The sequence below is a fragment of the Pelodiscus sinensis genome, chromosome 1 (genome assembly GCF_049634645.1).
Source record: "Pelodiscus sinensis isolate JC-2024 chromosome 1, ASM4963464v1, whole genome shotgun sequence".
In the NCBI taxonomy this organism is placed as follows: domain Eukaryota; kingdom Metazoa; phylum Chordata; order Testudines; family Trionychidae; genus Pelodiscus; species Pelodiscus sinensis.
Window position 1 is genome coordinate 1,424,322 of NC_134711.1, and position 14,218 is coordinate 1,438,539.

At 56.3% G+C, this 14,218-nt stretch overlaps 1 protein-coding gene across 2 annotated transcripts; it reads left to right on the forward strand.

Moving 5' to 3' along the window:
- The first annotated feature begins 4,482 nt into the window (after positions 1-4,482).
- LOC142826475 (C-type lectin BfL-2-like) lies at positions 4,483-11,519 on the forward strand. Of its 2 annotated transcripts, none has more exons than XM_075918935.1 (5): positions 4,483-4,603; positions 5,913-6,049; positions 6,317-6,454; positions 7,865-8,046; positions 10,509-11,519. In XM_075918935.1, the coding sequence occupies exons 1-5, from the start codon at positions 4,537-4,539 to the stop codon at positions 10,513-10,515; spliced, it is 531 nt and encodes a 176-aa protein (XP_075775050.1). In that variant the 5' UTR covers positions 4,483-4,536; the 3' UTR covers positions 10,516-11,519. The 2 variants fall into 2 exon arrangements, with proteins under 2 accessions (XP_075775050.1, XP_075775054.1); XM_075918939.1 differs by having other exon boundaries at positions 7,865-7,979; positions 10,509-11,510.
- The last annotated feature ends 2,699 nt before the right edge of the window (positions 11,520-14,218 follow it).

Consider the following 14,218-nt stretch of genomic DNA (forward strand, 5'->3'; position numbering starts at 1 on the left):
AGCCCTCAGACCATCCTGTCGAGCGAAACTCAGGGGAGGCAGAGCCAGAGTGTCCTCACTGGCACTGGAGAGCAGATAAAACTCGAGTCCTGCTACTTTAATGCTCAGTACGAAACCTGTGAGGTATCTCTTGGCAAGGTTCCGCCCTGGAAAACATCCACCTCAAGTGCCCCACTGCACAGTCAACCTGTGGAACTCCTTGCCAGAGGATGTGGTGAAGGCTAGAACTTTAACAGGGTTCAAGAAAGAGCTAGTTAGATTCATGGAGGTTAGGTCACTCAATGGCTATAAGCCAGGATGGGTAGGTATGGGGTTCCTAGCCCCTGTTTGTCTGGAGGTGGGTGTCAGGGGAGGGATCATGTGAGGATTCCCTGTTCTGTTCCCTTCCTCAGGGGCACCTGGTATTGGCCACTGTCGGCCGACAGGACACTGGGCTACATGGACCATTGGTCTGACCAGGTCTGGCTGCTCTTATGCTCTTATGTTCACCCACCTGCAGAGATGACCGTAAATGGAGTGGAGACCATCATCTCCGATCCTTAAGGACAGAGGCTATGGTGATGGGCACAATGAAGTGCAGGTGGAGAGACACCCAGAGAGGCGCCCGCACGGGGTATCAGGGCTGGTGCTTTGGCTGCTGCCGTGGGAGGTCCATGGTAGCTCAGGGCTCGCTGGATGGACAAAGGTCCAAGGTGCCACCGTGGGGCATTCTGGCTGCACAGGCTGGCTCTGAACTGCTCCTGGACCATCAGGAGCCAAAGGCTGTTGGCTAGTCGGTGTAGGGGCCTAGGTACCATGGTGATGGGCACTAGAGAGAGATGTTCTCCCTAAAGGTGCACCCAGAGACACTCTGCTCCTGTGGTGTCAATGCCTGCTCAGGTACAGCTCCGGTTAATAGGGTTTGCCCAGTGACCTGTGGGACGTGGGGCGCTGCGGGTCTCCCTCTACAAACATAGAGCTTTGTGTAGAGTCGCTGGGACAGCTTCAGTGTAAATGTTGATGCCGGCCAGTATACGGGAGTTGGTGGAAAGGGGGCGAATGCACCTCCCCATGGGGCGGATTTTGGATGCTCCAGCCGGCCGAGGGAAGACTGGGGCTGATCTCCCCTGCCCAGAGCAAGGCCAGGAGTGGGGATAGGCCCTGTGTCCCCCGCCTTCTCCTGCCTTCTGCAGCTTCCCTCTCACTCCCCTACACCAATACCGGCAGCCCGCAGTGTCAGCAGCCGCCCCCTCCGCAGGCTCCCAGCCACAGGGGCTCCCACCGCCAATGCCCGGCCGGCACTGAGGGGAAGGGCCCCAGCCCTCTGGGAGCTGTAGTCCCGCCCTCGTCCCCTGCGTCCCCCAACACGGGGAGGGAAGCGGGGGAGGCAAAAAAGGACTCCAACTCCCAGCATGCCGTACAGCTCTCCTGTGGTGCGTATGAGAAGCCTGCCCGGTGGGTGGGATGGGGCAGGGTACGGACCATTACACTGTTATGTAATTAACGGTGAGTTTCTATTAGCAACCGGTAGTCCGCGGAAAGGTTTGCATTGTCCCAGGTGGTCCACGGGGTGCATGGGGGAGAGAGCTACCCCCCAGGAGAGTGGTATGGCCCAGGGCAGGAGGGTTAAATCTTGGCACGCCACTTCGGAAAGGTTGCCGACCCGTGATCTAGGTGATCCTTGGTCCTGCCATGACAGCAGGGGACTGGACTGGAGGATCTCTCAAGTTCCCTTCCAGTCCTAGTATTCTATGATTCTGTGATTCCTTCTGACAGCCAGTAGGTGGCGCTGCCCCCCACATGCCCACGGTCCATCTCGGGCTATGAGGGCCCCAGGTGGATCAGAGCTGGAGCAGCTCTGGGCCCCACACTGCACTGGGGGGTGTCTTGTGCCTCACAGCTCACCAGGGGTCCCCGAGATCCAGGCGGCAGCTGGAGCTCATGGAGGAGGGAAATGCAGAGGGAGCCGCTGCCAATTGGGCTGGGAAAAGGGCCACAGCTGGATCCTCGGGGGTGTTCTCTAGGCCACTTTGGGGGGAAGAAAAAGACTCCACCCACCCATCTGCTCACCCCCTCGCAGGGCTCTAGCTAGTCCCTCTGTCTCGCGGTGTCCTTATCTAGTTCCATCTGTCCGCCCGCCCGTCCCTCTGTCCTGAGATGTTTAGCTTGTGGTCTGAGAAAGGGAAAACCTGGCAGGGACAGCTCGACCTCTGGGGGGCTGACTCCTTCCCATCTCCCCATGTGGCCACTTTTCTGGCCCACTTCTTGGACAACCCGCCCTGGGCTGGCCCTTGCCGGAGTGGCACACAGGGGGCACGCCCTTCCCCTCACCTCTGCTCGCCAGGGCGCTCGTTGGCAATCTTAGAATCCTAGAATACTAGACACTAGAACTGGAAGGGACCTCGAAAGGTCATCGAGTCCAGTTTCCTCATGGCAGGACCCAGCACCATCCAGAGCATCCCTGACAGGTGTCTGTCCAACCTGCTCTTAAATATCTTCAGCAATGGAGATTCCACAACCTCCCCAGGCAATTAATTCCAGTGTTTCAGCACCCTGACGGGTAGGAAGTCTTTCCTCATGTCCAACCTAAACCTCCCTTGCTGCAGTTTAAGCCCATTGCTCCTTGTCCTGTCCTCAGAGGCCAAGGAGAATAATTTGCCCCCTTCCTCCCTGTGGCACACTTTTAGAGACCTAAAAACTGCTGTCATGTCTCTCTCCGTCTTCTCTTTTCCAAACTAAACAAGCCCAATTCCTTCAGCCTCCCTCAGAGCTCATGTTTTCTAGACCTTGACTCATTCTTGTTACTCTTCTCTGGACCTTCTCCAATGTCTCCACATCTTTCTTGAAATGCAGCACCCAAAACTGGACACACGACTCCAACTGAGGCCGAATCAGCGCAGAGTAGAGTGGAAGAATGACAACAGCTTAGTTTATGAGGTAGGCAAGAAGCAAGACCTAATAGCAAACATTGCAATGAAGCCGTGTCCTAAGATAGAGTAAATGACCATAGAAGCTGTGGTCTCTTCCTGCCTTAACACCAGGGTCTGCATTATGAGCATACCAAGGCGTATCTACCAACAGCGCAAGCCATTCCTACCCGCTAATCAGAAAAGGTGGCTCGGAAGGTGAGACAGAAGGATACAGAGTTCATAAGCCAAACATAGAGAACTTAGAGCCTTCAAAATACTTATTATATTCTTATATAATCCTACATTTTGGCTGCAGTTGTTCCTTCCTAAGTGGAGCGCTCTGCATTTCTCCTCACTGAATGTCATCCCATTTACCTCAGACCATTTCTCTGGTTTGTCCAAATCATTTTGAATTTTATTTCTATCCCCCAAAGCACTTGCCACCGCTCCCTGCTTTGACTGGTCCACAGACGTTAGTGCTGCCAGGGGGAGAGAGAAGGACCAGCTTTTACCGTATCTCTTAGCTGAGCCCTGACAAGCACATGCGCCTGGCCACAGCCCGCTTGGCAGGTCGGTCTTGGCTCCTCTTATCTGTGCTTGCCTGGGCAGGAAGTGACTGTATCTGCCATCTTTACAGCTTTGCATGTTCACTATCGATAACTGGTCCCCTCTCAGCCCCTCCCCCACTGGTCTATAAATGCCCAGGCAGGGCCAGTGCCCCGTCAGGCTGCACTTGGACCGACCCGGCACCAGAGCAGCTCCCCAGCGACAATCAGGCGAGTCCCCGGCTCCCTCCCACGTCTCCCCCTGCGCTGGTGGCTGGTGGCAGCGGGGCCATTGCTGGGCTGGTGCCTTGTGAGCGCCAGGAACCCCTCTGGGTCTCACTGCTTCCCGTGCACACTGAGTGGGGAAAAGGCCCCGGGGGGGGGGGGGGGGTCAGTGGGTTTTGGTGCCCCAGGCGCTGGATGGAGACAAGAGGCTCTGTGCTCCCAGCACTCACCCCGCTCACTGGCCAGAAGACTGTGGCCGAGGGGCTGCCCCTGCTGCTGCCATTCCAGCCATGTGCTCACAGACCGGCCCCCCGCCTGGCCCTGGGTCCCTTCCAAACTCCCCCCTCCCGCCGCCTGCTCCCCCCTCCCGGTCCCATGGGGGGGCTGCGTGGGGCCCTGCCAGCCCAGCACTGGGGGAGGGGCAGCGGGGGTGGCAAATGCCCCTTCTGAGAATCACTGTGCTGAGGATCCGGTTCCTGGGGCCCCTGAGTGATCCCGGCCTCCCTGCTGCCCTCTGGGGTCCCCCCCTGCAGCCCTGGTGTGGGGGGCCCTGGCCGTGCGGCTTGCAGAGCCCAGGCCCTGCGGAGCTGGGACCCGGCTCCCTGCTGGGTGTCCGGTTCTGTCCCTGGGGCGCGGCTCAGCGAGGGGGAGAACCAAAGGGCCCTTTGGAGCCAGGGAGATGGGCTCTGAGCAGGGACCCCGAGGCTGGGGGCTGGGATCCCTCTGGGCCCTTCAGCCTGGCCAGGCTCCTTAGCGCACAGCCCCCCCCAGAACCCCTCCCCGGGAAATGCCCCATGGGGGGGTGGAGTTTTTCCAGGGGGGTGTCAGGCTCCCCCGCCCATCCCCCTTGTGTGTTTTCTCCCCAGGGAAGCGAGACGATGGGCCCAGTCGCCTTCTTCAGCCTCTGCCTCCTCGGCTGCCTGATCTTTAACCCCTCGCTGGAAGGTGAGTCCCTGCTCGGCCCCTCGGCCTGGAGACCCCAGGCTCTGTTTACCCCGAGGGGACGTGAAGTCATTTCACCCAGGGGGCCCAGCCCCACCGTGGGGGAGCAGCCATCAGAGCTGGGTCCCCCGAGATCCTGCCCCACCCGACCCATCGATCCAGACCCCGGCCAGCAGCTCAGCCCCTGCGTGGGGAGAATGCGCCGTTGCACCTTTAATATCGTCTCTTGGAGACACGGCCAGCTCTGCGGAACTCCCTTTTCTCCTCGACTTTCCTCCCATGAGCCCTCACCGGCCAGTTCTGAGCTTATTAAATAACCCTCGTTCAATGCCATTGCTGTTGCTGCCGATGCTCACTCCTTCCCTTCCCTCCTTCTGCGCGTTCAGGGGCACTTTCTCCTCGCTGCCTTAAAACCTCAGATCCACAACCAATTTCTCCTTGTGAGTCAGAATTAGCCCTGAGGTGACTGTTCCCCTCGGACCTTCTTCCCCTTCACTCCTCATACGGCCCAAGGACATTGTGAAATGTTCACGTTTTCCCAACCAAGAGCCGGGAAACTGGAGTCCCCCAATTCCGACCGGCTCCTCTGCTTTCTATTGATAGGATATTTCTGTTCCTATTTTGTATAGTTTGTTCTGGGAATACCTCCTCCTCCTCCTCCTCGTGTGGGAGTTGGCATCACTGCTTCCCCCTCTTTTTAGGGAGCTCCTCCTTGCATTGGTGTGCAGACGTCTGAGAGGCCCTTCCCGCACGGTTCTCCCTCTTGCTGCTCCCTCCACTTCCACTTTTGCAGTTTTCTGTTTCCCACCCCACACGTAGCCTCTGTTAAGGTCACCTCTGGGATTTTGCCACCTGCCTCTTTTCAACCTAGTTTAAAGCCCCGTCCCTAGGTTGGCAAACGAGCACGTGGGGTCCCTTCAGCCTGTGCTGTACCCCTGTGCCCCAACTTCCCTTCTGCTCCCTGCCCCACCAGTGTCACCCTGACTCCCAGTGCTCCCCGCCCTCACCCCACAGTCCCCATCTGCTCTGACTCTACCACCCTGCTGCTCCTTTGTGTCGACCTCCCCAGCGCCCTGGCACAGAAGTCAGGAGGAGGCCATATTCCTTGAGGACACCGCCAAGGGGGAGTGGACAGCAGTCATTGTCGGTAGCACAACCTCACTGCCACAGCGAAATGGGGGGGGGGGGGACAGCCGGTTCAGCTGAGGGGCCATTTTGGGAAAGAACAAAGTGTCACAGCGGTTTTGGAAGTCTGGATGAGCAAGACGGGCAGCTCCTGACAGCTCCGCTCCCTCTCTCGCCGCCACAACAGCCACTCCCCGACGTGTGAGCGCTCTCCGGACTGGACTGGGAATAAACACCACAGCCCACTGTCACCGTGGCTGGTTCCACTACAGAGACCACTGCTTTAAGTTCTTCTCTGAGCAGCTGACCTGGTTAGATGCTGAGGTAGGAGGCTTGTCTCCAGGATCCATGGGGTGGGGCAGGGTAGTGGGTTTGGTGACTGGCTCCGGGGGTGGGGGTTGAAGCGGTGGGGGGGGGGGGTGATATGAATCATCTGGGGACTGGCCCTGGGGCGCAGGAACAGGCTCCGAGAGGGGACTCGCTCTCCCCTCATCCGCCCCTGCCCCGCTGCAGCCGGGTGGGGGAGGACCCCACATAAGTCAATGAGCATCCTCCGCCAGGGTGACAGGCCTGGCCCATGTCCCTCTGCAGACGCAGTGTCAGTATGACCGGACCAGGGCCCATCTGGCCTCCATCCTCAATGACGCAGAAAGGGGCGCGGTGGCCAACTACCTCGGAACACTGACCTCCACGGATCACGTCTGGATCGGACTCCACAACCCCAGCAAGGTGAGCGCCCGGCCCCACGGCTCTGGCTCCAAAGCCCCACGATCCCTTCATGTGGCGACCAGGGTCTCCCTCCCCCACTGCTACCCCTTACCCTCTCATGGGCACCAGTGTCTCCCCTCTGCACTGCCCTGTCACCCCTGCCCCCCACCCCCTTTCCGTCCCCATCCTATAGTAACCTCCCCCTCCCCTCTGGCTTCTCCCCCCCAAATACAGCCCAGACCTGGTCCCCCCAACCTCAGGCTGACCTTTGACCTGCACCTGCCTCCCCAACTACTGCCCCATCTCCCTTCCCCCTCCCAGCCCCTGCCAAGCCCTCCCCCTGTGCCCAGTAGCCCCCTCTCTTCCCCCTCCCGGCCCATGCACTGTGACGAGCCCTCTCCCTCCCTCCCACAGCCTGTCTCCCATCCCCACCCCACGTTTTCCAGCTGCTTTTCCCTGCCCAAGACTTGAAACTCTGAACACCCCCGACTGCTGGTCGCTCCCTCGGCCTGGGGGTCCCGCCCTGGCCTGGTTCTCTGTAGGGGAGCCCGAGATCCACCGGGCAGGGAGGGGCAGGGGGACCCGTCACTGGCTAGGAAGGAGCCCAGGCAAGAACCTCCAGGGCGGCAGCCCCATCACAGCTGCCCTGCGTAACTTCATCGAGCTCCATCCGAGCTCTGCTCCATCCATTTCCTGCCCCCTGCTCAGGGCGGCTCTGGACAGGGGATGGGACGAGGGTCGCAGCTTGGAGCCTCCCGCAGACTCGGGCCTTGGCTCCCTGCCCCAGAGCAGAGGCTGGGCCGGGCCCCATGCGGGAGGGGGAGGCGCTGTGAGCCGTTCTCCAGCCTGCTCAGCCATCCAGCTCCCCCTCCCCCGGCACTGCATGGAGCTAGTTCTGTGCCCCCCAAACCCAGCCAGTCCCCCCGAGAGCCGAGGCCAGGCCAGAGCCAGGCCCTTACAGTGACCAGCCCCTTGTCCCCTGCTCTGAGTGTCCGGAGCTACCGGTCCTGCTGCCTTGGGGCCAGGCTGGCGCTGAGCCCTCGAGAGGGAAACGGCCCCGAGTCCCCTCCCCCGACCCCCAGCGTCTCCATCACAGACACACGTCGATTTTGCTCCCACCGGCTGAGACCAGCACAGGAAGCCCCCTGCCCCCCCGGCAGGCCTTGGCCACTGGGGACTGCCACCCCCCACCCGAGTGACTGCAGCTTGGGGCGGGGATTTGGTCCGTCGGTGAAGGGCTTGGGGGGCAGAAGGGAAAGTTGAGGGGCTGAGCGTTACTGTGACGTCCGTGTCTCTGGGCTGACCCTTCCCCCGCCCTCGCCCCGGCCTGAGCAGGGCCCTGCTGCATGCGGGTTTGGTGTGTCTATGGTGCCGCATCACCAGGGTCTCTTCTGCCCGGCTCCCCACAACCTTTCTCCCCTGGATCTGCAGGGCAAGACCTGGGTGTGGTCAGATGGCTCCCTCTTTCGCTACAAAGCTTGGAACATCGGCGAACCAAACAACGCCTTAGGCAATGAGTTCTGTGTCCAGCTGCTGGCCCACACCGGTAAGCACAGGAGAACCAAACAACAGTGGAGGCAGGGAGTACTGTGGCGAGCTGATGGCCGCCTTTGGTAAGCAGAGGCTCAAACACACCTGCTCCAGCAAAGGAGCCCCGCCAGGACCCTGTGCACACCACACAGCCCACTGAGGGCCTGGCCTCCTGTCCCGTCTCCCTGCCTCTCCCCCGGCTCCCCCAGCTGATCTCTGTGACACAGGAAATGTCTGTTTCCATGGTAGCATCTCTAAGGTCCAAGTACCCACGTCCAACTAGTCTTCCCTCTAATTCACCGTCCATGTGCCTCCCAGCCCTGGCCGGTCCTACTTGTCACTGGCCAACTGCTCCCACACGCCCGGACAAGTTCACTCCCAGCCGTTTGGCCAGGGATTGTTTAACCCCTTTGGGTATGTCTACACTACAGCACTAATTCGAACTAACTTAATTCAAATTAGTTAATTCGAACTAAGCTAATTCGAACTAGTGCATCTAGACCTAAAAACTAGTTTGAATTAGCATTTTGCTAATTCGAACTAGCATGTCCACATTGAGTGGACCCTGAACCGAGGTTAAGGCTGGCCGGAAGCAGTGCCGGCAGGGTGTCAGGTTAGGACTTAGAGCGTGGAGCTGCTGCCTCAGGCTAGCCAAGGGCTGTGCTCAAAGGGACCTGACCCCCACCCCGGACAGACAGTTCTCAGGGGTTCCCCGCTTGTCTAAGTCGATGAAGGACAGCAAAGCAGTCCTGGTTTGGAGTGCCCTGAGTGCCCACACTCGGCACATCACAGCACTCGGCCATCAGCCCAACTGCACTTGCCTCAGGCTGCCATCCGGGGGGGTGTGTGATCAAGCGGGAGGCTGCAGGAGAGCTTCCACCCCGAGAATCCCGCAGAGCCACCCCAGTCCTACCCTTCGGGGGCTCGTACCCCATTCCTCCCTCACCTCCTTCCACTTACCCCTTCCTAGCCCCCCTTCCTGGTGTACAAAATAAAGGACACGTGTGTTCAAAAATAGAAACTCTCTTTATTGAACAAAACTCGGAGAGACTGGGAAAGGGAGGTGGGAGAGGGGAAGAGAGAGGGTGGGAGAGGGGAGGAGGAAACCTGGGAGGATGGAGCTGGAAGGGGGAAGACAGGAGAAGAAGGAGGAGGAGAAGTATCAAACTGTGGCACGCCATATCTTCAGTACTGTGTACAGATGTGATCTCCTCACCCCAGAAAAGATATTTTGGCCTTGGAAAAGGTTCAGAAAAGGGCAACTAAAATGATCAGGGGTTGGGAACAGGTCCCATATGAAGAGAGGCTAAAGAGACTGGGACTTTTCAGCTTAGAAAAGAGGAGACTGAGGGGGGATATGATAGAGGACTATAAAATCATGAGTGGTGTAGAGAGGGTGCATAAAGAAAAGTTCTTCATTAGTTCCCATAATAGAAGGACTAGAGGACACCAAATGAAATGAATGGGTAGCAGGCTTCAAACTAATAACAGAAAGGTAGAGGGGTAGGTAGCAGTGGGTGGCTGGCTCGTGCTGTGCCAGGTGTAGGGTCTGCTGGCTGGGTGCTGGCAGGCTTGCACCTGGCACGGGCACCGTAGCCAGATCTTGCCCCTTTAAGGGCTCTGGGGCCAGGAGGGGGGCAAAAGAGTTTCCCTGGTGGTGCCCAGAGTGGCCACCAGGGCAAGCTGGGGAGGGCTAGCCTCTCACTAGTTCGAATCAAGTAGCCACACAGCCCTTAATTCAAACTACTTAATTCGAACTAGGCGTTAGTCCTCGTGGAATGAGGTTTACCTAGTTCGCATTAAGTGCTCCGCTAGTTCGAATTAAGTTCCAACTAGCGGTTTGTATGTGTAGTGCCCATTAAAGTTAGTTCGAACTAATGTCTGTTAGTTCGAATTAACTTTGTAGTGTAGACATACCCTTTCTGGCCACGGCTCACATGTCCGGGAGAGGGGCTGTTCTAATCCCATCACTTCACATCAACAAGTGCCACACGGCTGCCAAAAACAGAAAACCTCCTTCTGGGCGGCATGAACCGGAGTGTTGGGAGCCAGACCCGAGAAGCGATTCTTCTGCTCTGCTCTGCCCCACATTGGCCTCAGCTGGAATAGTGTGTCCAGTTCTGGCACCACATTGCAGGGAAAATATGGACAAACTGGAGAAGGTCCAGAGCAATGAAACTGATGAACCTTCTCGAGCACATGAGCTGGGAGGGAAGGTTGACAAAATGGGGTTTGTTCCTTGTGGAGAGGAGAAGACGGAGAGGGGGCAGGAGAGCAGCTTCCAAATACCTAAAGGGGGTTGCAAGGAGCAGGGAGAAAACTTTCCTCAGTAACCTCTGGTGGCAGGACAAGAAGCGAAGGGTTTGAATTGCAGCAAGAGACGCTCGGGCTGGACAATAAGAAAAACTTTGTCAGAGGCTGGGAATGGGTGACACAGCCGGGGGTCGTCTCTCCGCACGATGCCATCGGGGGAGGGGGCACTGCCAGGGCAGGCACCACCCACTTGCCCTTCCCCCTCCCGAGTGATTTCTGTCTTGCCTTCTAGGTTATAAGAACTGGAATGATGCTCCCTGTGAATGGAAACACCCCTATCTCTGCAAGTACGGACTCTAGCGAGGGGGCCGCTCGCCTGGGTCCGACGGGGAGCTCAGCGCCTGGGCTACAAAGAACCAGGCCCCTGGGACACGATCAGGCAACATCCCAGACTTTCGGCTCCTTTGCTGCATCCAGGGCCAGTCCTGCCCCTTCCTGAGATAGCAGCTCTCAGGTCCTCCTCTGCAAACTGCCTCCCCCCAGTGTCTCTGTGCTAGTTACACCTCTGCCCCCTCCCTCTCTCCCCCTCCATGGCTGCAATTCTACAGCAATAAATTCTCCTGAGCATGCAGGTCTGTGTGTGTCTCCTCTGCCCCATGTAGATGGGTCCATCCAGCCCCCTCTGGTCCTGAGCAGCCTGGTCCCAACTGGAAAGGAGGGAGGGGACCTCAGAGGGAGGTAGGTTGGGCCTAGGCTTAGGAGCAGGACTGGGTCTCCACCCAGAGCACTAATAGAGGCATCGTACGGCCCCGGGCTGAGAGGGGATCCGTGCCAGATCCCGACAACCACGCCCGCTGGATACCGCATCCCCATGGACCCGTGCTTTGTGAGATCTCTCTGGTAGGCAGGTCGGAAGTCCTGTCCCTGGCCACACGAGTCTTTTAAGCTGAATTTCAAGTGGAGGAATAGAGAGGATTGGGGCAGGAGTCTGGGGTCACAGTCAGTGGTGGAAAAAGTACCGATAAAAGTCACTTGAGTAAAAGTACTGCTACTGTGAAAAACATGTAACTCAGTAGAAGTCAAAGTATCCTCCTGGAAAATGACTTGAGTAAAAGTACAAAAGTATCACATCTCAATTGTACTCAGATATCCAGAAGTAAAAAGTAACGTTCCCATTGAAAGCTATGGGTAACTAACTGCGTTATTGTAGGGTAACTTTATTTTTCACACATATATTCACACACATATATATGCATATTCATATATACATACACACACAAAGACACACAGACAGACAGACACACACACACACACACACACACACACATACACATTGTAGGCATAAAGGTGCGGGCACTCTAGCCTCAAAATTGTTGAGGGAAAAAAAATGCAGTCGTGGCCCCTTTAAGAGCCGTGTGTCCCACACGCGCTTCCGTCAAGTGCCACGCCATTCCAGGAACCATGTGCTGGTACACCAGAGGGGAATCTCATTTGATTCAAGTAAGATGGGAAAACAGGAGCTGGTATGCGGACCTGGGGCACATCGTCATCAAAAAAGCACTGTGTGTGTGTGTGTGTATGTATGTGTATATATATATATATATATAGATAGATGTATATAATATCCATGCATTTATATCCTTATATGTGTGCATATGTATGTGTGTGTGTGTGTGTGTGTATATATATAGATGTATATAATATCCATGCATTTATATCCTTATATGTGTGCATATGTGTGTGTGTGTGTGTGTGTGTGTATAATACACATATACTGTACATTTATATTTCAAATCTGGAATGTAAATGTAGTCGCAACCTTCATTTATAAAACTAAAGAGAGACCAAATCAAATACAAGACAGAAATGTATTTATTTTGTCCACACTCACACATGGGCATTTCTAGCATTTTACCATTGCAATGATTATTTACAAAAACATTCATTCAACCTTAGAGGCAGCTGATTCTCAAAATGATCGGAGTCCAGCCTTGCTCTCCAAGGACAAAATATGAATCCGGCAACACTGACCAGTCTCCCGCAGGCAACTGAGGCAGGCAGAGGTTTGTGGGGCCGGATGGACGCCTCTCTGATTGCAGGAGAGACCACAGCAGACCCATGGTGTGCGCCGAGCAGGCTGAATACCCTTCAAGTGGCCTTGTGGTTTCATGCGTGTGCGAGGACTTCATAGAATGAAGAAGTTCTGTTCATAGAGGAGCCGTTCTGAAAACAAACGAATGAGAAGTAATAGAAAAATGAGGATAAACTTGGAAAACAACAAATGGTCTGGTAGCACTTTAAAGACTCACAAAACATGTCGATGGTTTCGTTAGCTATCGTGGTCTTGGCCAGTGGACATTCATTACACAGTCTGCCCCTCCCTCAGTGTGGAGAGGACACACCAGCCTTTCAAACCCACACTGAGATTCCAGCTAAAACACTGTTTCGGTCAGATGTCAGACTGGTTTATTAACTGCAGACAGATCAATTGTACGTAATTATAAGCAAGGCAACGAGCATGTCCCGGTGGTCAGGGAAGTCTCACAGTCCGTGATTTCCACTGCCCGCTGTGACATTTTCTGCCCTGGGCTGGAGTTCCCGTCCTGTCCCGTCTCCACAGCTCCCAGCCTCTGTTTGTGGAAAACGACTAGCAGTCTAGGATGGAGGCTAGTACCAGGGAGCATGATCACATGACCCTGCAGTCTCAACGCAGCAGCTCAGAACCTGTCTGGGGAAGGTGGGCGATTAGCTCCTTCTCGGTCACTCTTCCCCCTAACGGCCCATTGACTCACCCGCCAGACCGTGGTCTGTTGCCTGGCTCTGTATGTTGGTGGTTGGTGTCTTGTCCACGTTCCTAGCTCAAGGTGCAGACATGGTCCATGCAGACAATAGAACAGCCGTAGCCAGGAACTTGTAGCCTCTGCCGTGACACCTCACGTGACCCATCCTGCACTGAATACAACCATTGTCGCAACGCCACAATCCTCCCATAAAGAACACGGGGCCTAGTCTCACAGCGCTGCCCAGAGCCATCAGGATGGGCTTTATGGGACACCTGTCAGGGGCCGATTCAAGCAATCCAATCCAATGGGGTGTCTACACTGGCCCTACACTTACTCTGCAGAAGAGCAGAGTGAGGTGGATTTAAGAGCAGCCATTAGCTTCCTAGGCTGTGTCTAGACTACATGCCTCTGTCGGCAGAGGCATGTAGATTAGACAGATCAGCAAAGGCAAATGAAGCCACGATTTAAATGATCGCGGCTTCATTTACATTTACATGGCTGCTACGCTGAGCTGACAAACAGCTGATCAGCTGTTTGTCGGCTCAGCGCGGCAGCCATGTAAATGGAAATGAAGCCGCGATCATTTAAATCGCGGCTTCATTTGCCTTTGTTGAACAAACAAATCTATATGCCTCTGCCGACAGAGGCATGTAGTTTAGACGTACCCCTAAAGGGGGAGTTCTAAAGAGGCTGGCGAGAGGCTGTTCTTAGTGGGGGCAGAATGAGGAGCAATGGTCTCAGGTTGCAGTGGGGGAGGTCTAGGTTGGATATTAGCACAAACTATTTCCCATGGCGGGTTGGGAAGCACTAGGCCGGGTTCCCTGGGGAGGGGGTGGAATCTCCATCCCTAGAGGTGTTTACGTTCCAGCTTGACCAAGCCCTGTCTGGGATGACTGAGTGGGGGTTGGTCCTGCGTTGGGCGGGGGCTGCACTCGATGATTCCTGAGGGCTCCGCCAGCCCTGGGGTTCTCGGATTCTTTGTTAGTAAAACCGAAGCGTTGTGGCTCCGAGAGTGGCACTGAAGTGTGCACAGCGCCTATGTGTGGCCTCGAGAGCTGCCTGGCCCCCCAAGCTCTGTGGGGTGACCAAGGCGCTGGAGTTGGCTGCTGGCCCTCACTCACACGCCCTGGGCAGGGTGAGAATTGCCCCCCAGAGCAGACTGGCTTGCACCGTGGGGCTTTTGTGCCACTTTGCAGCATCAGGTCCTTTGTGAGGACAC